This window comes from Pongo pygmaeus, chromosome X (genome assembly GCF_028885625.2).
Source record: "Pongo pygmaeus isolate AG05252 chromosome X, NHGRI_mPonPyg2-v2.0_pri, whole genome shotgun sequence".
In the NCBI taxonomy this organism is placed as follows: Eukaryota; Metazoa; Chordata; class Mammalia; order Primates; family Hominidae; genus Pongo; species Pongo pygmaeus.
The window spans coordinates 55,057,860-55,083,276 of record NC_072396.2 but is presented as its reverse complement, the minus strand read 5'-3'; the positions used below and the strand labels follow the sequence as shown (position 1 = coordinate 55,083,276).

General features: G+C 47.4%; 1 protein-coding gene across 1 annotated transcript in view; it reads left to right on the top strand.

Annotated features, from left to right (window-relative positions):
- The first annotated feature begins 16,765 nt into the window (after positions 1-16,765).
- FGD1 (FYVE, RhoGEF and PH domain containing 1) overlaps positions 16,766-25,417 on the top strand; it is a 49,991-nt gene continuing 41,339 nt past the window's right edge. The window contains exon 1 of the mRNA XM_054471278.2: positions 16,766-17,072. Coding sequence (XP_054327253.1) covers positions 16,766-17,072 — 307 coding nt within the window. The remainder of the gene's footprint in view (positions 17,073-25,417) is intronic.

Here is a 25,417-nt window from a genome sequence, read left to right as displayed (position 1 = left end):
GGAGTACAATGGTGTGATCTTGGCTCACTGCAAGCTCTGACTCCCAGGTTCACGCCATTCTCCTGCCTCAGCCTCCCAAGTAACTGGGACTACAGGTGCCCGCCCCTGCGCCCGGCTAATTTTTTGTATTTTTAGTAGAGACGGAGTTTCACCATGGTCTCAATCTCCTGACCTCATCATTCGCCCACCTCGGCCTCCCAAAGTGCTGAGATTACAGGCGTGAGCCACCACACCCAGCCAAATTTTTGTATTTTCAGTAGGGATGGGGTTTCACCATGTTGTCCAGACTGGTCTCAAACTCCTGACCTCAAGTGAGCTGCCCACCTCAGCCTCCCAAAGTGCTGGGATTACAGGCGTGAGCCACTGTGCCCGGCCTTATTATTATTTTTTTAGAGGTGGGGTTTCACCATGTTGCCCAGGCAGTTAAGAGTTGTGCATCTGGCCCGGCACAGTGGCTCACGTCTGTAATCCCAGCACTTTGGGAGGCCGAGGCAGGCAGATCACGAGGTCAGGAGATCGAGACCATCCTGGCTAACACGGTGAAGCGCCATCTCTACTAAAAATACAAAAATTAGCCGGGCATGGTGGCGGGTGCCTGTAGTTCCAGCTACTCGGGAGGCTGAGGCAGGAGAATGGTGTGAACCCAGGAGGCGGAGCTTGCAGTGAGCCGAGATCGCGCCACTGCACTCCAGCCTGGGCGACAGAGCGAGACTCTGTCTCAAAAAAAAAAAAAAAAAAAAAAGTTGTGCATCTATATTTGTAAGTGAAATGAACCTAAAATTTTCTTTTCTTCTGTTGTCCTTATCGGGTTTTAGAATCAAGATTTCAAGATTGTACTAGAGTGATAAAGTGAGCCAGGAAGCTTTCTCTCCTTTTCTATTTTCTGGAATAATTTCTGCAAGAAGAGAATTAATGGTTCTCTTGAGAATCTGGCACAATACACCTGTAAACCATCTTGGCCTGAATTTGGGGGGACATCCTTGACTACCATTTTAATTTATTTTCTTTCTTCTTTTTTTTAAACGGAGTCTCGCTCTGTCACAGAGGCTGGAGTGCAATAGTACAATCTCGGCTCACTGCAACCTCTGCCTCCTGGGTTCAAGTAATTCTCCTGCCTCAGCCTCTCAAGTATCTTGGACTACAGGCAAGCACCACCATGCCCAGCTAATTTTCTGTAATTTTAGTAGAGATGGGGTTTCGCTATATTGGCCTTCGCTATATTGGCCAGGCTGATCTCAAACTCCTGACCTCAGGTGATCCACCTGCCTCAGCCTCCCAAAATGCTGGGATTATAGGCGTGAGCCACCGTGCCCAGCCGATTTTAATTTCATTAATACTTAGTGGTCTATTCAAATTCTCTATTTCTTCAGATACCATTTTTCTTATTTTATATTTCTTTTTTTTTTTTTTTTCTCAGACGTACTCTCACTCTGTCACCCAGGCTGGAGTACAGTGGCACAATCTCGGCTCACTACAACCTCCTCCTCCTGGGTTCAAGCAATTCTCCTGCCTCAGCCTGCCAAGTAGCTGGGACTACAGCACCACCACACCCAGCTAATTTTTGTATTTTTAGTAGAGACAGGGTTTTACCACGTTCAAGGCCAGGCTGGTCTTGAACTCCTGACCTTAAGTGATCCCCCATCTCCTTGGCCTCCCAAGGTGCTAGGATTACAGGCGTGAGCCACCGCACCCAGCCCATCTAGTTCCTAATGGTCAGGTTTCTGACTTGAGTGCCTGATGGTGGCTTCACAGAGAGGAGGGCAGCAGAGGAGCAGCATGCCTGTCATTTGGGGAACAGAGGGAGTTTGCCTACCTTTGTACTTCCAGCAAAGGAATGGGATTCTCTGTGACTTTGGATATTTGTGACTGTATGTGATTATGCATACTTCTAGGAATGTGTATGTTTATACATGATGCTCTACTGTGCTTCTGTTTATATGAAAATATAAGACTGAAAGAGAACAATTTTTTTTTTTCAGACAGAGTTTTGCTCTTATTGCCCAGGCTGGAGTGCAATGGCACGATCTTGGCTCACTGCAACCTCTGCCTCCCAGGTTCAAGCGATTCTCCTGCCTCAGCCTCCCTAGTAGCTGGGATTACAGGCATGCACCACCACGCCCGGCTAATTTTGTATTTTTAGTAGAGACAGGGTTTCACCATGTTGGTCAGGCTGGTCTCAAACTCCTGACTTTGGGTGATCCACCCACCTCTGCTTCTCAAAGTGCTGGGATTACAGGCGTGAGCCACCACGCCCGGCAAGAACAATTTTTCAAAAGGGAATTGGTTAAATTATCCTCTGTGTAGCTATTCTTCTGTATCTGTTCACACAGTTCCTGAGCTGAGAGGGGGTAATTCCGGGGGTCTCTCAATGTCCCTATGCATGTCTCCATCTCTGCCAGCGGGTGATTCATTCTGTGTGCTTTTCCATGTCTCTGAGTATCTGCATCTGTGAGAGTCTGATTCCATGTGTGTCTCTGTCTCTGCACACATCTGGGTCTCTAAGGGTAGAGGATTCTGTATGCATCCCTGTCTTTCGCTGTAGAAGCATATGCATGGAGTGCACATGCTACGTGGTAAGTTCAGACTCTCCAAGTCTGGAAGAAACATTACAACAGGAAATGCTCTGGATTCCAGCTTCCGGATGGAATTTCACTCAGAAAAATACCCCTTCCTGGTCCTCCCAATAAATGCAGCATTCTTTGTCTTTCAGGAGACTGAGTTGAGGGGGTTTATGCTAACCTTGACCTCAGAGGCCACGTCTTTCAGGAGGATTTGGCAGACCCATGAAATTCCACACCCTGCCACTCACCTCTTGCCAGGCCTACTTCTTCCTCTTGAACCCTTTTATAGCTCCACATTATCTACCAAAACAATTCCAATCTAAATTGTCCAGAGCAGCCAGAGGAAAACACAAGGAGATGGGGACAAAGAAACAGCATAAGATTAAGTAAGTAAATAAAGATCTATAGAGGGACAGAAAGACAGAGACCAAGAAATAGGGTTTGAAGGGTGAGAACAGACAGTAAAAAATGGAGATAAAGAAACAGAAGGAGGGCCAGGTGCAGTGGCTCATGCCTGTAATCCCAACATTTTAGGAAGCCAAGGTGGGCAGATCACTTGAACCCAGGAGTTCGAGACCAGCCTCAGCAACATGGTGAAACCCATTTCTACAAAATACAAAAAATTAGCCGGGCATGTTTGTGTGCACCTGTAGTCCCAGCTACTTAGCGGGCTGAGGCAGGAGGATCACTTGAGCCCAGGAGGTCCAGGCTGCAGTGAGCCACAACCACGCCACTGCACTCCAGCCTAGGTGACAAAGTTAGACCTTGTGTCAAAAAAAAAACAAAAAAATAGGAGGCTGGGTGCTGTAGCTCGTGCTTGTAATCCCAGCACTTTGGGAGGCTGAAGGCTGAGGTGGGAGGATCGCTTGAGCCCAGGAGTTTGAGACGAAGCTGGGCAACATAATGAGACCACATCTCTCAAAAAAAAAAAATTTTTAAATAAGCCAGGCACAGTGGCTCACACCTGTAATCCCAGCACTTTGGGAGGCCAAGGCGGAAAGATCACTTGATCCCAGGAGTTCAAGACCAGCCTGGGCAACATAGTGAGACTTTGTCTCTACAAAAATAAAGACAAAATTAGCTGGGTGTGGTGGCACATGCCTGTAGCCCCAGCTACTTGTGAGGCTGATGTAGGAGGATTGCTTGAGCCTGGGAGTTTGAGGCTGCAGTCAGCCGAGATTGTGCCACTGCACTCCCACCTGGGCAGCAGAGTAAGACCCTGTCTCAAATATTTCTTTGTATAAATATGAAGAAACAGAAGGATAGAGACAGATATATGGAAAGATGAAGTGAGCAAAATGGAGAATGAGGGACTGGCTGAAATGAGGCAGAAATGTAGGGAGAGATATAAAGAGATGGGGACAGAGACAGAAAGAGATTGGGGTCAGAGAAGCAGCTACATTAAAAATGAGGGAGAGATTAATGGGTACAAATATACTATTTGATAGAAGAAATAAGACCTAGTGTTCGATAGATCAGTAGGGTGACTAGTTTACAGTAACCTATTACACATTTCAAAATAGCTAGAAGAGAATAATTCAAATGTTTCTAGCATAAAGACAAATATTTAAGGTGATGGATATCCCAGTCACACTGATTGATTTTTAAAAATTGTATAAACGTATTAAAATATCATATGTGGATGGGTGTAGTGGCACATGCCTGTAATCCCACTACTTTGGAAGGCCAAGGCCAAGGTGGGTAGATTGCTTGAGTCCAGGAGTTGGAGTCCAGCCAGGGCAACATAGCAAGACCCCATCTCCACAATAAATAATAAAAAATTAGCCAGACCATGGTGGTGCCCACCTATAGTCCCAGCTACTTGGTAGACTGAGGTGGGAGGAAGGCTTGAGCCTAGAAGGTAGAGGCTATAGGAGCCAAGATCACGCCACTGCACTCCAGCCTGGGCAAAAGAGTGAGACCCTATCTGAAAAAATAATAAACATTGATAAAAATCATATGTACCCCAGCCAGGCGTGGTGGCTCATACCTGTAATCCCACCAGTTTGAGAGACCAAGGTGGATGGATCACCTGAGGTCAGGAGTTCGAGACCAGCCTGCCCAACATGGTGAAATACCATCTCTACTAAAAATACCAAAATTAGGCTGGGCACAGTAGCTCATGCCTGTAATCCCTGCACTTTGGGAGCCAAGGCAAGTGGATCACCAAGGTCAGGAGTTTGAGACCAGCCTGGCCAACATGGTGAAACCCCTTCTCTACTAAAAATACAAAAATTAACTGGGCGTGGTGGCGGGCACCTGTAATCCCAGCTACTTGGGAGGCTGAGGCAGTAGAATCGCTTGAACCAGGGAGGCAGAAGTTTCAGTGAGCCAAGATCACGCCACTATACTCCAGCCTGGGTGATAGAGCAAGACTCAGTCTCAAGAAAAAAAAAAAAAAACAGAATTAGCCAGGCATGGTGACTCACTTGTAATCCCAGCTTCTCTGGAGGCTGAGGCATGAGAATCGCTTGAACCTGGGAGGCAGAGGTTGCAGTGAGTGGAGAACACAGCATTGCGCTCCAGCCTGGGGGACAGAGTGAAACTACATCTTAAAAAGAAAAATCAGGCCGGGCGCGGTGGCTCACGCCTGTAATCCCAGCACTTTGGGAGGCCGAGGCGGGCGAATCACGAGGTCAGGAGATTGAGACCATCCTGGCTAACACGGTGAAACCCTGTCTCTACTAAAAAATACAAAAAATTAGCCGGGCGTGGTGGCAGCTGCCTGTAGTCCCAGCTACTTGGGAGGCTGAGGCAGAAGAATGGCGTGAACCCGGGAGGCGGAGCTTGCAGTGAGCCGAGATCGCGCCACTGCACTCCGGCCTGGGCGACAGAGCGAGACTCCGTCTCAAAAATAAAATAAAATAAAATAAAAAATCATATGTATCCCCAAAATATGTACATGTATTATGCCTCAATTAAAAATTGTTTTAAAATAAAATTAATTAGGCTGGGTGCGGTGACTCACGCCTATAATCCCAGCACTTTGGGAGGCCGAGGCGGGCAGATCGCCTGAGGTCAGGAGTTTAAGACCAGCCTGGCCAACATGGTGAAACCCCATCTCTACTAAAAATAAAAAAAATTAGCCTGGCATGTTGGTGCGCGTCTGTAATCCCAGCTACCCGGGAGGCTGAGGCAGGAGAATCACTTGAACCCAGGAGTCGGAGGTTGCAGTGAACCAAGCTCGCACCACTGCACTCCAGCCTGGGCAACAGAATGAGGCTCCGTCTCTAAATAAATAAATAAATAAATAAAATTAATTATAAACAAAACAATTGTGGGCAGAGAGAAAAAGCAATAGTAATAGCCAGGTAGTTGGAGGGGGAATGACTAGGATTAGATAAACAAAGATGGAAGCAGAGATGGTGATGACAATGGGGAGGAAAATGTCAGTGATGTCAAAGTCTACATGTTTGAGCGTTTGTTCTGTCTGAAACATCTTCTAAGAGGTGTATATGTATTAACTCATTTAATCCTCATAATAACACTATGAAGCACAGGTACTATTATCAGCCCTATTTTACAGATGAGGACACTGAGGCACAGCAAGTCAATAGCACATCTAGGACTGGAATCCAAATAAATAGTCAAATACCAGAGACCATACTCTTGACTACTTTGTCAGTGACACAGGTAGAGACAAAGGACATGGAGCTGGGGACAAGATAGCAGATGAAGCACACCTAGCGACAGAGAGATGGGGACAAGAGTCAGACACATGAGGAAAACAGCCCAACAAGAGAGATGGTGACAGAGAAATAGAGGTAAAAATTGGATATAGAGTAATGAGAGAGAATCAGACAGGGAGAAGGAGGCAAGAAGACCAACATAGGGGTGTGTGTGAGAGAGGGAAAGACAGAAACAAGAATGTAAATGTTAAGAGGGAAAAAATGAAGACAGAGATACAGAGATCGGAACAGAAAGGTGAGAATAGAGAAAGACAGTGGTAGCGGGGAGCAGAGACAGATGAATGCAGCAACGCAAATAGATGAGGACTGAGAGAGACAGCCAGAGGTAGGATAAATTGGGACAGAGTGATGGAGACTTCTGGAAATACATAAAAGAGGCCAAGGAGCCAAGGGAAATTGAAAGGAAAACAGAAAAGACAAATTCTGGAACACATAGAAATTTAGAAACAGGCAGGGTGTGGTGCCTCACGCCCAGCACTTTTGGAGGCTGAGGCAGGCAGATCACTTGAGGTCAGGAGTTCGACACCAGCCTGGCCAACATGGTGAAACCTCGTCTCTACTAAAAATACAAAAATTAGCTGGGCGTGGTGGTGCATGCCTGTGATCCCACCTACTCGGGAGGCTGAGGCAGGAAAATCACTTGAACCTGGGAGGCGGAGGTTGCAGTGAGCTGAGATCACACCACCACACTCCAGCCTGGGTGACAGAGTGAAACTCCGTCTCAGAAAAAAAAAAAAAACAGATGAGGGAGAACAATGTGGTCATATATATAAGGACAGAGACATGGACCAAGATGAGGATCATGAGTTAGACTCAGACAGGATGGAGACAGGGTAGCCAGCAACATAACTAATAGAATGAGAGAACAAGAGTGAGAGGTGAGAGAGTTTGAGAAAGAGAATAGGAGAGACAGGAAAAAGAAGCAGACAATTGTAAACAGAGAGACAAGAAAAAGCAAAATAGAGACAGAGATACGGGATGTCTGAGAGGTGGTGACAGTAATGGCTAACTGGGAGGAAGAGAGACAAAAACACGAAAGAGAAATAGTGGCCGGGCACCGTGGCTCATGCCTGTAATCCCAGCACTTTGGGAGGCTGAGGTGGGTGGATCACCGAGGTCAGGAGTTCGAGAGCAGCTTGGCCAACATGGTGAAACCCCGTATCTACTAAAAATACAAAAATTAGCCAGGTGTGGTGGCGGGCACCTGTAATCCCAGCTACTCGGGAGGCTGAGGCAGGAGAACTGCTTGAACCCAGGAGGCAGAGGTTGCAGTGAGTTGAGACTGTGCCATTGCATTCCAGCCTGGGTGACAGAGTGAGACTCTGTCTCAAAAAAAAAAAAAAGAGAGAGAGACAAAAATAGAGAAAAAAGGATTAAATCTTTCTGATCCAACAATCATTCACAAGTCTCTTGGCTATATCAGGGCGAGCACTGGGCCATATGGGGCCCACTAGACTATGAGTTCAGGAAGGCAAGGCCCAGGCCTTTGTTATTCCTTACTGTATCCTACACTCATGATAGAGTGCCAGTCACATGGAGAGCTCCATTTATTAAACATTAGGCACCATGTCCTGTGCATGCCTTTTCGTGGATTATGTCATCAGAACCTCACAGCTCTGATGTAGTAGGTGTTATTATCATCCACAGTTTACACATGGGGAAACTGAGACTCCAAACAATGAATAACTTGCCCAGCATCACACAGAGGAGCTAGGAGTGAATGAAGCTCCTGCCTGGACCAATGGTGAGAGTATATCATAAACCAAGGATTGGGATGAATCCTTTCCCATGCACTGAAGATACAAAAAGCCAAATTCCAGTATGCTTGCTTCCAAGGACTACATGTTTGACTACAATGCCATACTGCTTCAATTGAAGGTTTGCTGACAGACTAATGGAAGACTGCGGTCTCTAGGGTAAGTGTGTCCTGACTCCTTGTACTCTGGAGCTCCCTCCTAGTAGACGAGGCAGACCTACCTAGCTTAGAGAGACTGGGAAAGCTCAGAGAGACTGGGGAAATGGCAGAAATAAAGCCCTGTGGGAAAAACTCGGCCTGGGAAAATCAGAGAAAGCTTCCTGGAAGAGGAGGTAATTTAAAGAGGCCAGAGGTAGATTTACATAGAAATCAATGAAGCTTAAGCTTCAGGGCCCCTCCTTTGCACAGGTCTCTTCCAAGGCCCTGTTTAATGAACAGTGAACAATCATAGTACTGAAGATTTGTCATTCTACAAAAAAATTATAATGTCCTGAAATCTTACAGCTCATATATGAAAGAAACTAGACAAGGGTTTTCCCAAATTTGATAGCAGTCCTAAACATGTATAAAATATTATTATAATATGAAACTGAAACTTTGCTAAACTGTCAATAGTAAAAAACAAATTTCTATCAACCATGCTATTAAGAAAGACTATTTTTTTTTTTTTTGAGACTGGATCTTGCTTTGTCACCCAGGCTGCAGTGCAGTGGCACAATCATGGCTCACTGCAGCCTCAACCTCCTGGGCTCAAGGGATCCTCTTGCCTCAGCCTCCCAAGTAGCTGGAATTACAAGCAGGCACCACCATGCCTGGCTAATTTTTTAATTTTTTGTAGAGACAGGTCTCACTATGTTGCCCAGGTTGGTCTCCAACTCCTGGGCTCAGCCATTCTCCCGCCTCAGCCTCCCAAAGTGCTGGGATTACAGGCATTAGCCATTGCACCTGGCCCTCTATTTTCTCTATCGCAAATGACCTTACTTCATGCATCAGTGACAAAATAGAAGGCATCAAACATTGAGAATTTTTTACAGGGCCTTTATCTTCCCACCACTCAATCTGTAAAGTTACCTGTATTTGCATTTGTCTTTTTCTCATTCCTTCCTGTTACAATTAAGGGTCCAGGGACCCTCTGAGGCTCAGTACCCTAGATCCCAACCCCAACCTTTCCTTTCCCTTGTGTTAGTGCCTTTCTCTCTCTCTCTCTCTCTCTCTCTCTCTCTCTCTCTACTGGATCATTCCCAGAAGAAAACATAGTTCAACATCTCTCATCTTAAAAAAAAAATCATTATTTGACCCTCTTCCTATGATCATGCTATCTCCCTAGGATCTGTTTCCCTTCACAGCCATGTTTCTCAAGAGAACTGCATACACACATAACCCCACTTCACTGGGGTGGGAGGAAGTGTTCCCTCTAACCTCAGTGAGGATCCTATAACAATCTACACTCCCTCCAGCCCTCTAGGCAATTAGTCATATTTTTTAAATTAATTAATATATTTGTTCTTCATGATATACATTATAAATTTTATAATATGCATATCTGTACAGTTTGAATAAACAATTTTAAAAATCTGTGTCCCTATCACCTAGCTTCAATAAGAGATCATTTACTAATGACAAAACTCCTTGTATGACTCTCCCCAGTCATATCTCCTTCACCTCTGTGACAGGTAACTGCCATCCTGAATTTTTCGTTTTTCATTCCTTGCTTTTCTTGTTTTATAATATATGACTGCATCCACATACTGTTTAATTCTGCATGGTTTTCAGCTTTATATAAACATATTCTTCTGTGACTTTTTTGAATCAGTATTAGGTCTCCTGAGTCTCATCCATGTTGATACATGTAGCTACAGTTCATTCATTTTTAAAATTTCCTTATAGTATTCTGTTGTGTGAATATGTATGAGTGGGCCAGGAGCGGTGGCTCACACCTGTAATCCCAGCACTTTGAGAGGCAGAGGCGGGTGGATTACCTGAGGTCAGGAGTTCGAGACCAGCCTGACCAACATGTCAAAGCCGTCTCTACTAAAAATACAAAAAATTAGCCAGGCGTGGTGGCGGACACCTGTAATCCCAGCTACTCGGGAGGCTGAGGCAGAGAATTGCTTGAACCCAGGAGGCGGAGGTTGCAGTGAGTCGAGATCGCGCCCTTGCACTCCAGCCTGGGCAACAAGAGTGAAACTCCATCTCAAAAAAAAAAAAGTATGAGTGTATTTATCTACTCTTGTTTCCAGTTTCTTGCTATTACAAACAGACTTGTGAACATTCTTGTACATGACTCCCAATACACATACATGTGCAAGGGTTGCTTTAAGGAGCAGTTCTCAAACTTTTTGGTCTCAGGACCCCTTTATATTCTTAAAAAGCATTGCAGACCCCAAAGAGCTTTGATTTATGTGGTTTATATCAATTGATATTTGCTGTATTTGAAATTAAAGCTGAAAAAGTTTAAATACATTAAAATAACAATAAACCAATTACACTTAACAATATATTTTTACGAAAAATGACTGTTTTTCAAAACAAAAAGAATTTAGTAAGGAGTGGCATTGTTTTACATTTTTGTAAATCTCTTTACTGTATGGCTTAATAGAAGACAGCTGGATTCTCATATCTGCCTCTGCATTCAGTCTGTTGTGATATCACATGTCATGTAGCCTCTGGAAAACTCCACTCTACATTCTTGAGAAAATGAGAGTAAAAAAGCAAGTAACATCTTACTATATTATGGTTTTGGTTCTCCCCACTACCCCCCTCCACAGGATCCCCAGATCACACTGTGAGAACTGCTGCTCTGGGGTATATACCTAGAATTGCCAGGTCACAGAGTATGTGCATCATTCAGCTTTACTAGAAAATGCCCAACTTTTTCTAGAATGGTTGTATCAATTTACACTCCCACCAATGGTATCCATTCACTCTTCATCCGTTCTGGTGTTCACCCCCACCACTCCTCCAAAACCACTACTATCAAGGTCATCAATGATATCAATGTTGCCGTAGCCAATGGACCCTTTTAAATCCTCATCTTCTCAGCACTCTTGGAACATCCTTGACACACTCCTGGTTATGTCTCTGCCTCTTTTTTTTTTTTTTGAGATGGAGTCTCGCTCTGTCGCCCAGGCTGGAGTGCAGTGGCACGATCTCAGCTCACTGCACGCTCCGCCTCCCGAGTTCACACCATTCTCCTGCCTCAGCCTCCCGAGTAGCTGGAACTACAGGCGCCCGCCACCACACCCGGCTAATTTTTTGTACTTTTAGTAGAGACGGGGTTTCACGGTGTTAGCCAGGATGGTCTCGATCTCCTGACCTCGTGATCCACCCGCCTCGGCCTCCCAAAGTGCTGGGATTACAGGCGTGAGCCACCGCGCCCGGAGCTCTCTACTTCTTTTTCAGTCTCTGCCAACTCCTGCTCCTTCACTCAACCTGTAAAGTTGAAGTTCCTCAAAGCTCAGTCATGGATCCTCTTCCTTTCTCAGTCTTTACTGTTTCAGGGTGATTTTTTTCTACTCTTGACTTTTAATGCCATTTCTATGCTGACAACTCTCACTTATATCTGAAACAGACTTCTCCCCTGGGATGTATATACCACTATCTACTTGACTTCTCCACTTGGATAGCTCAAGGGCATGTCCAGCTTAGCATATCCAAAACTGAACTCTTGATCTTCCCCTGAAAATCTGTTCCTCTTTCTGTCTTCCTCATCTCAGTGAGTGACTGGCCTACCATCACCAGATCCCTTGGAGTCATCTTTGATTCCCCCCTCCCCCTCCTTCTCCCAAGCCTTCACACCAAGCCTTCCCAATTCTAAATATCTCTCAAATCGGCCTGCCTCTCTCCATCTCCATTGCCACCTCCTTAGTCAGCTCACCATCATCTCTGGCTGCAGTAGGTTCCTAATCTTGTCCACCTGCAATTCAATCTAGAGCAACCAAAGTCATCTTTGTAAAATGTTAAATACACCCTGTGAATCTCAAGCTTAAAACCTTTTAATGTGTATTTCAGCATTTTGGGGATGTGAGGTATCTGCAAAAGAGATACTATTTCCTCTGGATCCAGTTCACATACGATACAAACTGAAGCGTTTCATGAAACATATTTACCCTTCCTACATGATCTTATGATACACTCTTTATTAATTAATTAATTTATTTGTTGTGTATGTGAGATGGAGTCTCGCTTTGTCGCCCAGGCTGGAGTGCAGTAGCGCGATCTCTCCTCACTGCAACCTCCATCTCCCGGGTTCAGGCCATTCTCCTGCCTCAGCCACTCGAGTAGCTGGGATTACAGGCACGCTCCACCACACCGGCTAATTTTTGTATTTTTAGTAGACGGGATTTCACCATATTGGTCAGGCTGGCCTCAAACTCCTGACCTCAGGTGATCCACCCACCTCGGCCTCCCAAAGTGCTGGGATTACAGGCGTGAGCCACCGAGCCCAGTCCATTCTTATATTTTCTATTCTTAAATTGATTTCAGTACCTTCTCCAGTTTGACCCACATTTAAAAGCACTGCTTCAATACCTTTTCATTGCTTGTAGAATAAAACCCATTCTTCTTAACATGGCCTAAAAAGCCCTGCATAATCTAGCTCCTGCCTACCTTTTGAATCTCATATCCCACCCCTCTTGCCTTCCAAGCACTATGCTTTAGCCATATTAGCCTTCTATAGCTCCTAAATAGGCCATTTGTCTTTCCCCCCAGGGCCTTCCCACTTGCTGTATCCTTTGCCTGGAGCACTTTTGTGTCCACTCATCGGCCAACTCCCACTCCTTCAGGGCTCAGCTTAAATAGCAGCCCTTGCCTGACCCCTCAGGCTAAATCACCCCCCCCCATACACATACCCGTTATTCTCTTTCCTATCACCCTGTTCTGTCCCTTTATAACCTTATCACAATTTGTAATTATGTGTGTTTATGTGTTGTAATTATGTGTTTATTTCACCTCCTCTCCAGTACCAGCCAGTGAACTCTGAGGACAGTTTTTTCACCATTGTCTTGTTCATGTCTGTCTTATTCACTGCTGCATAGCTAGTGCATCACATGGTGCCTGGCCCATAGTTTGTGTTCAAAAGACATTCGTTGAATGAGCTGAGATCTGAAGAACAAATGAAGTGGAATTGGGGAGATGCAGAGAAAGTTTCACTCAGCGAGAACAGCATATGCAAAAACTTGGAGGCTAGAGAGACTAAGGAATAGTCTAAGAATTTCAGCATGGAAAGGCTGGCAGGGGCACAGATCATGAAGGGCTGTTTAACCTTTCCTGTTAAGGAAGGTCGGTTTCCTTTTGAGCCAGTAGAGACTCACTGAAGGGTCCTAAACATGGGAGTGATATAATTTGATTTAACTTTTATTTAATTATTTATTTATATTTATAATTTTTTTTTTGAGACAAGTCTCGCTCTGTCGCCCAGGCTGGAAGCAGCACGATCTTGGCTCACTGCAACCTCCGCCTCCCGGGTTCAAGCAGTTCTCTGCCTCAGCCTCCCGAGTAGCTGGGATTACAGGCATCCGCCCCCACGCCCGGCTAATTTTTGTATTTTTGGTAGAGATGGGGTTTCACCATCTTGGCCAGGCTGATCTCGAACTCCTGACCTGAAGTGATCCGCCCGCTTCGGCTTCCCAAAGTGCTGGTATTACAGGTGCGAGCCACCGCACCTGGCCTTATTTATGTTTTCAAAAGATATACACTGCCTATAGTGTAGAGAATAGATTCCAGAGAACAAGACTGAAATAGGGAGGCTGTGACAGGATTGCAGGTTAGAAATGGTTCTGGTCTAAACCAGGGTAGTGGCCCCAGAAATGTAGAGACTACATAAATAGATTTGGTAGGAGGTCAAAATGATGGGACTTGGTGACTGCATGGGGGATGGAGGAGAGAAAAGAATTAAGGGTGTAACCCGGGTTTCTGCTTTGACTGGGGTCATTCACTAAGGTAAGACACAAAGAAGGACAAACAGGTTGGAAGGAGGATGCCTTGAGTTGGGAAGAAGCTGAGGTTTTAGGTGTCTCTGGGATATTCAGGTAGAGCTGCCTAGTAACCAGTTGAATGCATGGGTCAGGAGAAATATCTGGTTTTGAGGTATCAATTTGGGAGTCATCAGCAAAGATATGATCATTGAAGCCATGGGAGCAAATGAGATAAAGAAAAGAGCGGCCTGTAATCCGAGGCTTCTCTTTCCTCAAGTGGATCACTTGAGGTCAGTAGTTGGAGACCTGCCTGGCCAATATGGCGAAACCCCGTCTCTACTAAAAATACAAAAATTATTCGGGCGTGGTGGTGCATGCCTGTAATGCCAGCTACTTGGGAGGCTGAGGCAGAAGAATAGCTTGAACCCGGTAGGCGGAAGTTGCAGTAAGCCTAGATCGCGCCACTGCACTCCAGCCCAGGCGACAGAGCAAGACTGTCTCAGAAAGAAAGAAAGAAAATAAAAAAACTATATGTAGAGAGAGGAGAAGAGCGCTCAGGCCAAAGCCCTAAAGAGCACCAGCATAAAGGGTTGGACAAAGAGGAGCTTGGAAAGTAAAAAAGAATTACTAAGGAAGTAGAAGAAAAACAAAGAAAGTGCAGTGTCATGGAAGTGGTTTAAGGAGGAGGGAGTGGTCAACAGTGGCAAATGCTATCAAGAAACCAAGTAGGATAACCTCTGAAAAGATTCTGTGGGGGCTGGGCGCGGTGGCTCACGCCTGTAATCCCAGCACTTTGGGAGACCCAGGCAGGCGAATTACAAGGTTAGGAGTTCGAGACAAGTCTGGCCAATATGGTGAAACCCCGTCTCTACTAAAAATACAAAAAATTAGCTGGGCGTAGTGGCGAGCGCCTGTAATCCCAGCTACTCGGGAGGCTGAGGCAGAAGAATCGCTTGAACCCAGGAGGCGGAGATTGTAGTGAGCCGAGATCGTGCCGCTGCATTCCATCCTGGGCGACAGAGTGAGACTCTGTCTCAAAAAAAAAAAAAAAAGAAAAGAAAAGATTCTATGGGATTTAGTGAGATGTTTCATGGCAGACCCTGATGAGAGAGAGCAGTTTCAAGCAAGTAGTGGAGGCAGATTGGAGTGGGTTGAAAGATAAGTGGGAGGTGGGAAAATGAAGACAGTTGGGTGTAGGCAACTCTTTTGAGAAGTTTGTAGAAGAGAAGGAGGTGGTTGGAGAGGCAGAATTCTTGGTAATTGTTTATTTGTTTTTAGATGGAAGAGGTCTATGTTTAGATGCTGTTGGGAAGGAGCAAGGACAAATTCCTAGGCTTCGTAGCAAAAAGTCAAGAGCTTCCTCTACGGTGGCTCTGTTTACTCTCTGCAGTAGGTCAGGTTATTTGCTGAGGGTTACAGGGCAGATGGAGCAGTTGGGGTTTGAGGGGAAAGGAGAAGGTTTGAAATGGTCACTGTGGAGAACGGAGGGAGAGCTCACTAGTAGGGTTGTGGGTCAAAACTGAGGGCCTGGTAGAAGCTGGGAACCATGGGTTTATAGTGGCACAAATCTGTGAAGTTGAATAGTTTTCTCCAGCAATGTTTAGCTGCCTGGGCGCAGGCATGAAAAAGGCGGACAGTTGGACCGATTCAAGACTGGGATGTTGCCAGGCGGATGCGACAAATCAGGGAACTGAGGGTATTTAAGAAAGTGACTAAGTAAGGGATCATGATATCTGGTCTGAGCAGAGTGAAGGAGAATCAGAGACAGGTCCTCTATGAGCCAAGCCCTAGGAACACTCGGGAACATGCGGAAAGGCTTTTGGAAAAGAGAGTGAAGGGCAAGCAGACGGGGGAAGACCTGAGATGGGTTGGAAGGGCAGATATGGGGGGAGGGGTTTGAGACCGGAGACTTGCCTGTGGGGAAAGCGGGGGAATTTTTTAAGGGGCAGGAGGGCCTTGAGAGCCGTAGCAGCGAAAAGTGAGGCGGGCCCGAGCGAGGGGGCGTGGTCAGGCGCAAATCCCGGGCGAGGGGGCGGGGCCCCGGTAACTGGGTCCCAGCGCCGCTGTGGCTGCGGCTCCCTCTGCGAGGCTCCCGCCTCCCCACCCCCCTTCCCAGGGCTCCTTCCCGCCCGCCGCCGCCGAGACCCAGGCTGAAGCTGGGGAGGACGGTGGAGCCCGGCCCAGGCCGTTCTCCTGCCCCCGCGGCTGGAGCATCGTCTGGGACGACTGGCTGAAGGCGAGCCCCGCAGCCCAAGCGCAGCGCACACGCGCGCCCCCGGCCACCGCCGTTCTCTCTTCCCTCCCTTCCTCTCCCCTCCCCTCTCCTCCGCCCCCGGCCTCGGCTGCGGCGGGAGGAAGAACGCTTCCCAACCAGCCAGGAGAGCCCAGATCTATTCCCATTCGGGGAGAAAGAAGAGACCCCGCACTTGGATCCGACCGACTTCTCGCCCCGGGGCCACGGAAGTGGCTCGCCGTCCACGGGAGAGTCCCCGCCGAGCGTAGCCCTCCAGCCCTCGCCCAACCGCAGCCGCATAGACAGCGCTCCCCAGCGGGCCCCCGGCCCCGCCGAGCCCACTCCCCGCGCGGGGCCGGGGCCGGGGCCGGCAATGCCTGGCACGGCAGCGGCGGTGGCCGCGGCTGCTGCTGCTACTGCCACCGCTGCCACGGCTGCTGGCCCGGGCCCGGGCTGGGGGCTTGAGTCTCCGCAGTGGGGCTGAGCCCGCAGCCCCGCCCCCCGATCCTGAGGCCGCTGCTCCGCCGGGCGCCGGGCCTCCTCCGCCCGCGCCTCCGCCCCAGGAGCTGGAGCCAAGCGGGGAGCTCGGGCCCCGCGCCCAGGCCCGGACCATGCATGGCCACCGAGCCCCGGGGGGCGCCGGGCCTTCGGAGCCCGAACACCCGGCCGCGAACCCGCCGGGCGCTGCTCCGCCGGCCTGTGCCGACTCGGACCCTGGAGCTTCGGAACCCGGACTGCTGGCGCGCAGGGGCTCAGGTTCGGTTCTTGGCGGCCCACTGGATCCCCAGTTTGTCGGACCCTCGGACACCAGCCTGGGCGCTGCTCCAGGCCACCGGGTCTTGCCCTGCGGTCCCAGTCCACAGCACCACCGGGCCCTGCGCTTCTCTTACCACCTGGAGGGCTCGCAGCCTCGGCCTGGTGAGTGAGTGACTGAGAGAGCATGGGAGCCCGGGCCATGGGCCTGGTACTGGGAGCGGGTTCTTGTTCTCGAGCCCTCTATGCCCCACTTTGGGACAGGGTCGCTTACCTCGGCCCTTTGGGTTCCCTCAAACCCCTCCCCCTCCCCACGTCCCTTGGCCTTGTGTCCAGTCCTTTCAACCTCTGTCCCCATCTCCTCTCTGTCCCTTGTGCCCCTCAACCTCTCCAACCCCCTTCTTGTCTGTCTGCTGAGGCTAATGGGAGAGGGAGCACTCGCGAGAAAAAGAGGGAGGATTGCAAGGCAGCAACGGATATTTGGTTGGGGAAACCAGGGTTTAGTTTGGAGAACAGAAGAAAAAAAGGAGCCTTCCATTTGCCAAGCGCCTACATTGTACCAGGCACTGGGCTGGGTGCTTTACGTGGATTTTCATTTCAGCTTCAGGAACCCTCATGAAGTAGATACCTTTAGTCCCATTTTGTAGGGAAGGAAACTGAAGCTCAGAGAAGTTAAGCAACTTGCCCAAGGTCACACAGCTAGTATGGAGCCACGATTCAAACCAGATCTATTTGTGTCCAAAGTCTGTGGTCTTTCTGCTTCCCCAAACTGAGGCTGGAGACCATGAAAGTAATGCCAAGCCTTTTGCTTATGTGATTTTCTCCTGTACTATTCAGCAGCCCTGGAGTAGGAGCGGAAAAAAAAAAAAAAAGAAAGAAAGATGGTGGATTGATCCAAGGTTGGGATTTTGCCAGGTGTGTGTGGCGGGAGAACAAGGGAAGGAAGGAGTAGAAGGTGCTGATGAGAGAGAAAGGTGGAAGAGGTGGGCCTTGGGAGTCAGGCTAGAGGAGAAGGCTGGTGGGGCTGATAGGTAGGGAGACAGCAGAAAAGCCAACAGAGGCAGAAGCCAGTTGTAGCAGGAGCTGGAGAGCTGCAGGGCCACGAGGTTGGTTGTGATGTGAAATCAGGATGGTTTCTTCGATTCGAAAAGGTGGAGCAGCTCTAAGTCAGGCTGAGGCCACAGACCACTGCCTTTGTGCTACACAGACCTGAGTGTCTGAGGAGCGCAGCAGGACCTTCCCCATCTGGGGACAGTCTCATACGGGCCTGAGCCCAGGAGCCACAGAAGAAGAGCAGCGCACATCTGCCCTCCCTTCCACTGGGACTGAAGGAGTTGTTAAGCCCTTGGGGGCTCCCGGGTTCACACCTCAGGCTCCACAGATCTCTGGGACCGTGGCCTTGCACCAGGTAGCAGTAGTGAAGTATAAAGCATGGGCAGGATGTGCCTTTTGGTGCCGTCATGACCTTGGGCTAGTCATGGAACCTCTGGGAGATTTCAGGGGTCTCCCTCAGTGTGGGCTGAAGATAACCAGCTGGCAACAGGCCCTTAACGCCCTGGCCTGCACGTTACTTCTGCTGGCTTTCCAAACTCCCCTTGACACTGTGTAAAGCCAGTGCCTTTTTGCAGATGCCAAAACAGGCCACAAGCACTCCCACCCCAGGACTTTTGCATTGGCTTTTCCTTCTGGCTGGAAGCTCTTCCCCTAGCCCTCCACCTGGCTTGCTCCTTGTCTTGCATGTCTCAGGTCAATGTCACCTCTTCCAAGAGACTGTCCCTAACCACTTTAGGTAGGGCCACTTGTGAGTCTCCATCAGAGACTGTGAGTGTGCTTCCATCCTTGCACTTAGTACAATCTGAAATTATCTTATTGTATGTGTCTACTCGTTTATGGCCTATCTTCCTCCACTAGAATGTGAGCTCCATGGGGGCAAGGCGATTATATCTCTTTTGCTCACTGTTGTATCCCCAGCAACTAGCGCAGTGCCTAACACACAGCAGGTGTTCAAGAAATCCTCATTAAATAAATGCCTAAACAGATACTAAAGAAGCACATAGTAGGCCCTCAGTAACTATTGCCTAAAAGAAGGACACCAAATTCCTGCCCTCTGGATACTCTTGATCTGAAAGTCAATAGCTGGGCAATGTCTAGACCCCCAGTCTCTGGCCTCTGTAATCAATACATGGTGATGATTCTGAATATGCCTTCCCAATCCACCAATTCATTCAAATTACAAATCATAATACCCTTCCTAAACCACTCTCCTCCTCCCCAAAAACGCAACACAGAGTTCCCAGGATCCTTTTCCTCAACGAAGTCCCTGCCTCTGTAATTGCATAGTGGGTGTCTTTTTTTTTTTATTCAAGATGGGGATTAGGAATAAGACAAGTGTCAGGGAAGGACCTGGCCTCCTAACTAATTCACTTTGTGACCCTGGGTGAGTGACTTCCCTTCTCTGAACCTCAGTTTCTTCATGTAGAGAATGCAATGAGGAGTCTATGAGTTAATGGTTGTAAAGCCTGCAGCATGGTATAAATCCTTAGCAACCAGGAGTTTAAAAAAATAAAATTAAGTTAAAAAATAAGAGAAAAACCTTCTGAAGAAGAGGCGGAGGAATTACTCAGGCCCTGACTAGGCAGGCGCCGGGCCATGTGATTCACTGCAGCATGGGTTGTGAGAGGCCGCCTCCCCCACTGCCCAGCCGGCCCAGGGGTAGGCACAAGTGACTTGGCTTCTCCATGGGACTCGCCTATAATTGGCCCTAAGAGGGCAGAGTTAGTGGTTGTAGGGTGTGTGTGTAAGAGAGAGACAGAGAGGGTTTCCTGAGCTTCAATTAAAGGGCTGAAACATGCTGGTCCATATGTTAAGATTTCCGTGTGCCTGCTGACTTCCTCCCTAACACTGCTGAGACCTTTATTGAATCACCATCTTTAGGGCTCAGTGGCTCATCCTGGGGGTGGGGGGAGGCTTTTAAAAATAATAATTGTATCTTAGCCATGTGAACAGCCTTGAATTGCTTCAAAGTGCTTTCTCTTTCAGTGATCCTGTCTGCTTCTTGGTGGGGAAAGGGACAATTGTTATTATGCCCATTTTCCAGGTTGATTAAACCAAAGTCCTCGTTGGATCACTGGGAAAACCCAGTGAAATGCCAGAGAGGGGTTTGAGAGAGTCAGAAAGCGGTTTGCTTGCAGGGGTTTGCAGAGATGGCTGCTCTATTCCTCAGGGTTGAGGCCTAGAATGTCCTTCCAGATGCGGGGATTGTGGGGATATTGGTGTCTGACCCTAGCTAAGTCAAAGGAGTTGCACCTGATGTTAGAGCCGTTTTGTGGGTAATGGGGGAAACTGAGCCAGTTGAGGGGGGCAAGAGGAGGGGCTGACTCTTTCTCATTTGGATCCTGAGGCATCTTCACAGTCTCCAAGAGTAAAAATTGGAGCTAGAAAAGACTCTAAATACTGTCTCGTTCTGGGTTTCCCAAACTGAGTGAGCATCAGAATCTCTTGTTGACCTTAAAAAGAAATGGGATTACACATTCCATCTCAGAGCGCCAGAATCTTGGGGTTGACAACTAAGGAACCTATTTTCAAAAGCTCCTTAGGTGATTGTGATGCACAGCCTAGAGTGGGAACCACTAGTTAAGTCCGTTTTCCAGATGAGGCAGTGAGGAAGGCTCAGAGAGGTAGTGATTTTTTTTAGCCATGGTCCTACAGTGAGTCAGCATCATTAGGGCCAGGAGAATACATCGGCCTCCCTCCCCATCTAAGGCCCTTTCCCTAGGGCCCCACGTGGGCTTCTGTCAACTCACTCCCAACCGCAAATGGAGGCACGGGATTAAACACAAAGGGAGAGTCAACCTCCCGCCCTCATACACACAAACACTGGCTGCCTCAGTTTACCCTTATTCTCAGCTCTCATGAATGGCTGCCATTTGGCAGTTCAAATTGGAAGGCAGTTGCCATTCTGGGACTCTAGGCAGAGGAAACCCTGGCATCATAAGTGCCCAGTGCAGGGTCTGGCCCTAAGGAAGCGCTCTAGAGAGGTGTCAATAAAGGGTTGTAGAGCTAGAGAAGAACATGGAGGACAATTCAGGTAAGAGGTTCAGTGGGAGCAAAGGCAGCGAGACATGGGGCACTGGGGAATAGGGCTGGTATTGGGAGGAGTGGAGTGACAAGGCTGACAAGGAACTTTCTTCTGAGGGTGAAGAGAAACCATCGAAGGGTTTATTAATGAGAATGACATGCTCAGATGGGGGTGTTTGGAAACTCTGCCTAGCTGCATGGGGAAAATGGATGGAAGGGGTGCAAGAGTGGAAGCAGGGAGACAGGCAGGTGAGTGTTGCAGTTTCCCCAGAGAGAAGTGATAGCTTGGGTTAGAGCGATGGCAGGTAAGGAGGGTAAGATCTGAGAGATATTTAGATGCTAGCATGGACAGGCCTTGGTAGTAGCTTGGATGTAGAGGCTGAGACAGAAGGCAAAGTCCAGATTGCTCCATGTTGTTTTCTGAAACCAACTACAGTGACCTGGTGGATGTTGGTAGGGCCATCTATATACAAGAGAGGGAGGAGGTTTGAGGGAAGATAGTGAATTATGTTTGAGACAAGTTGAATTCGAAACGCCTGGGGGTACATGCAGGTGAAGATGGCCAGAAGGCATTTGTGGGTTTGGTTCATTTTTGTTTTTTACTACCCAGGATGATCACTTTTAATATTTTGGCCTGTTTTCTGCTAGATCTTTTTCTACATATTGATGTATATTTTACATAATTGAAATCATACTATATGTTCAACTTTATATCATGCTTTTTCATTTAATGTATGTATTTTTCCAACATCATTAAAAACTCTTCATGAACATTTTATTTTTTTTGAACAACATTTTAATGACTGCATAATAATATGCCATTGTATGAGTTTACCATAATCTTTTTTTAAGCTTTTATTTTAGGTTCAGGGGTACATGTGCAAGTTTGTTATATGGGTAAACTGCATGTCAGGGGGATTTGGTATACAGATTATTTTACCACCCAGGTAATAAGCATAGTACCTGATAGGTAGTTTTTCGATCCTTACCCTCCTCCCTCCCTCCACCCTCAAATAGGCCCCGGTGTCTGCTTTTTGTTTCTTTGTGTCCATATGTACTCAATGTTTAGCTCCCATTTATAAGTGAGAACATGCAGTATTTGGTTTTCTGTTCCTGCCTTAGTTTGCTAAGGATAATGGCCTCTAGCTCCATCCATGTTTCTGCAAAGGACATGATCATGATCTCATTCTTTTTTATGGCTGCATAGTATTCCATGGTGTATACATAACACATTTTCTTTGTCCAGTCTACTATTGATGGGCATTTGGGTTAATTCCATGTCTTTGATATAGTGAATAGCACTGTGATGAACATACATATGCATGTGTCTTTATGGTAGAACGATTTATACTCCTTTGAGTATATACCCAATAATGAGATTACTGAGTTGAATGGTAATTCTGCTTGAGTTATTTGAGAAATCACCAAACTGCTTTCCACAATAGCTGAACTAATTTATATTCCCACCAGTAGTGTATAAGCATGTCCTTTTCTCTGCAACCTGGCGTGTTATTTTTTGACTTTTTAGTAATAGCCATTCCGACTGGTATGAAATGGTATCTCATTGTGGTTTTGATTTGCATTTCTCTAATGATTAGTGATGTTGAGCATTTTTTCTTTTTTTTTTCTCTGTCACCCAGGCTGGAGTGCAGTGGCTCTATCTTAGCTCACTGCAACCTCTGCCTCCCAGGTTGAAGCAATTCTCCCACCTCAGCCTCTCAAGTAGCTGAGATTACAGGTGCTTGGCACCACACCCAGCTGATTTTTGTATTTTTAGTAGAGATGGGGTTTCGCCATGTTGGCCAGGCTGATCTCGAACTCCTGACCTCAGGTGATCCAACCACCTCGGCCTCCCAAAGTGCTAGGATTATAGGTGTGAGCCATCACGCCTGGCTGATGTTGAGCATTTTTTTCATATGCTTATTGGCCACATGTATGTCTTCTTTTGAAAAGTGTCTGTTCAAGTCCTTTGCCCACTTTTTAATGGGGTTGTTTATTGCTTGTTGATTTAAGTTCCTTACAGATTCTGGATATTGGACCTTTGTCAGATGCATAGTTTGCAAATATTTTCTCCCATTCTGTAGGTTGTTTACTCTGTTGATAGTTTCTTTTGCTGTGCAGAAGTTCTTTCATTTAATTAGGTCCCATTTGTCAATTTTTGTTTTTATTGCAATTGCTTTTAGTGCCTTCATTATGAAATCTTTGCCAGGTCCTATGTCCAAAATGGTATTTCCTAGGTTGTCTTCCAGGGTTTTTATAGTTTTAGGTTTTACATTTAAGTCTTTAATCCATCTTGAGTTGATTTTAGTATATGGTGTATGGAAGGGGTCCAGTTTCAGTCTTCTGCATGTAGCTAGCCAGTTATCTCAGCACCATTTATTGACTAGGGAGTCCTTTCCCCATTGCATCTTTTGTCAACTCTGTCAGAGGTTAGATGGTTGTAGGTGTGCGGCCTTATTTCTGGGCTCTCTATTCTGTTCCACTGGTCTGTGTATCTGTTTTTGTCCAGTACCATGCTGTTTTGGTTACTGTAGCCCTGTAAGTATAGTTTAAAGTCGGTAGTGTGATGCCTCTGGTTTTGTTTTTTGTTGTTGTTGTTGTTTTGTTATTGTTCTTGAGACGGAGTCTCGCTCTGTCGCCCAGGCTGGAGTGCAGTGGCACGATCTTGGCTCACTGCAAGCTCCGCCTCCCAGGTTCAAGCAATTCTCCTGCCTCAGTCTCCCAAGTAGCTGGGACTACAGGCGCCCGCCACCACGCCCGGCTAATTTTTTGTATTTTTAGTAGAGACGGGGTTTCACCGTGTTAGCCAGGGTGGTCTCGATCTCCTGACCTCGTGATCCACCCACCTCAGCCTCCCAAAGTGCTGGGATTACAGGCGTGAGCCACCGCACCTGGCTTTTTTTTCTTTTTTTTTTTTTTGAGACTGAGTCTCGCTCTGTAGCCCAGGCTGAAGTGCAGTGGCATGATCTCGGCTCACTGCAACCTCCTCCTCCTGGGTCCCGGTTCAAGCAATTCTCCTGCCTCAGCCTCTCGAGTAGCTGGGATTACAGGCACACGCCACTGTGCCCAGCTAATTTTTGTATTTTTGGTAGAGACGGGGTTTCGCCACGTTGGCCAGGCTGGTCTTGAACTCCTGACCTTGTGATCTGTCCGCTTCGGCCTCCCAAAGTGCTAGGATTACAGGCGTGAGCCACTGTGGTTTGGGGTTTTTGTTTTTGTTTTTTTTTCAGACGGAGTGTCACTCTGTTGCCCAGGCTGGAGTGCAGTGGCATGATCTCGGCTCACTGCAACCTCTGCCTCCTGGGCTCAAGTGATTCTCCTGTCTCAGCCTCCTGAGTAGCTGGGATTACAGGCGCCCGCCACCATGCCTGGCTAATTTTTGTATTTTTAGTAGAGACATGGTTTCTCCATGTTGGCCAGGCTGGTCTCAAACTCCTGACCTCAGGTGATCCGCCTGCCTCGGCCTCCCAAAGTGCTGGGATTATAAGCTTGAGCCACCATGCCCAGCTGGCTTTGTTCTTTTTACTTAGGATTACCTTGGCTATTTGGACACTTTTGGTTCTATATTAATTTTTAAGTAGTTTTTTAAAATTCTGTGAAGAATGTCATTGGTAGTTTGATAGGAATAGCATTGAATCTGTAAATTGCTTTGGGCAGTATGGCCATTTGAACAATATTCAGTCTTCCTATCCATGAGCATGGAATGTTTTCCCATTTGTTTGTGTCATCTCGCAAGCAGGCATTTGGACATAAGATTGGAAAGCTCAGGAAAGAGGCCTGGGCCAATGATGTTTGGGAGTTTTCACCACCAACACATACCATGTATAGATCTGGGAGCCAGTCCCATCCTTGAAGACAGACAGTAAGGTTGGCAGGGTCACACTCAGATGAATTATTCAGTACCTGCTGGAACTTTGCCATAGAAATGCCTTTTTTCAGGGGAAAGCAGTTTCATGAAGCTGAGACCCAGCCGTTTTTAAAGCATATTTGAGGGCTGGGCACGGTGGCTCACACCTGTAATCTCAGCTGCTCAGGACGCTGAGGCACGAGAATCACTTGACCCCGGGAGGCAGAGGTTGCAGTGAGCCGAAATTGCACTACTGCACTCCAACCTGGGTGACAGAGCGAGACTGTGGTTTTTTTGTTGTTGTTTTCTTTGTTTTTGTTTTTTGACGGAGTCTTGCTCTGTCACCCAGGCTGGAGTGCAGTGGCAATCTCGGCTCACTGCAACTTCCACCTCCCAGGTCCCCGTTCAAGCAATTCTCCTGCCTCAGTCTTCCCAGTAGCTGGGATTACAGGCGCACGCCACCATGCCCAGCTAATTTTTGTATTTTTAGTAGAGACAGGGTTTCACCCTGTTGGCCAGGCTGGTCTTGAACTCCTGACCTTGTGATCTGCCCGCCTTGGCCTCCCAAAATGCTGAGATTACAGGC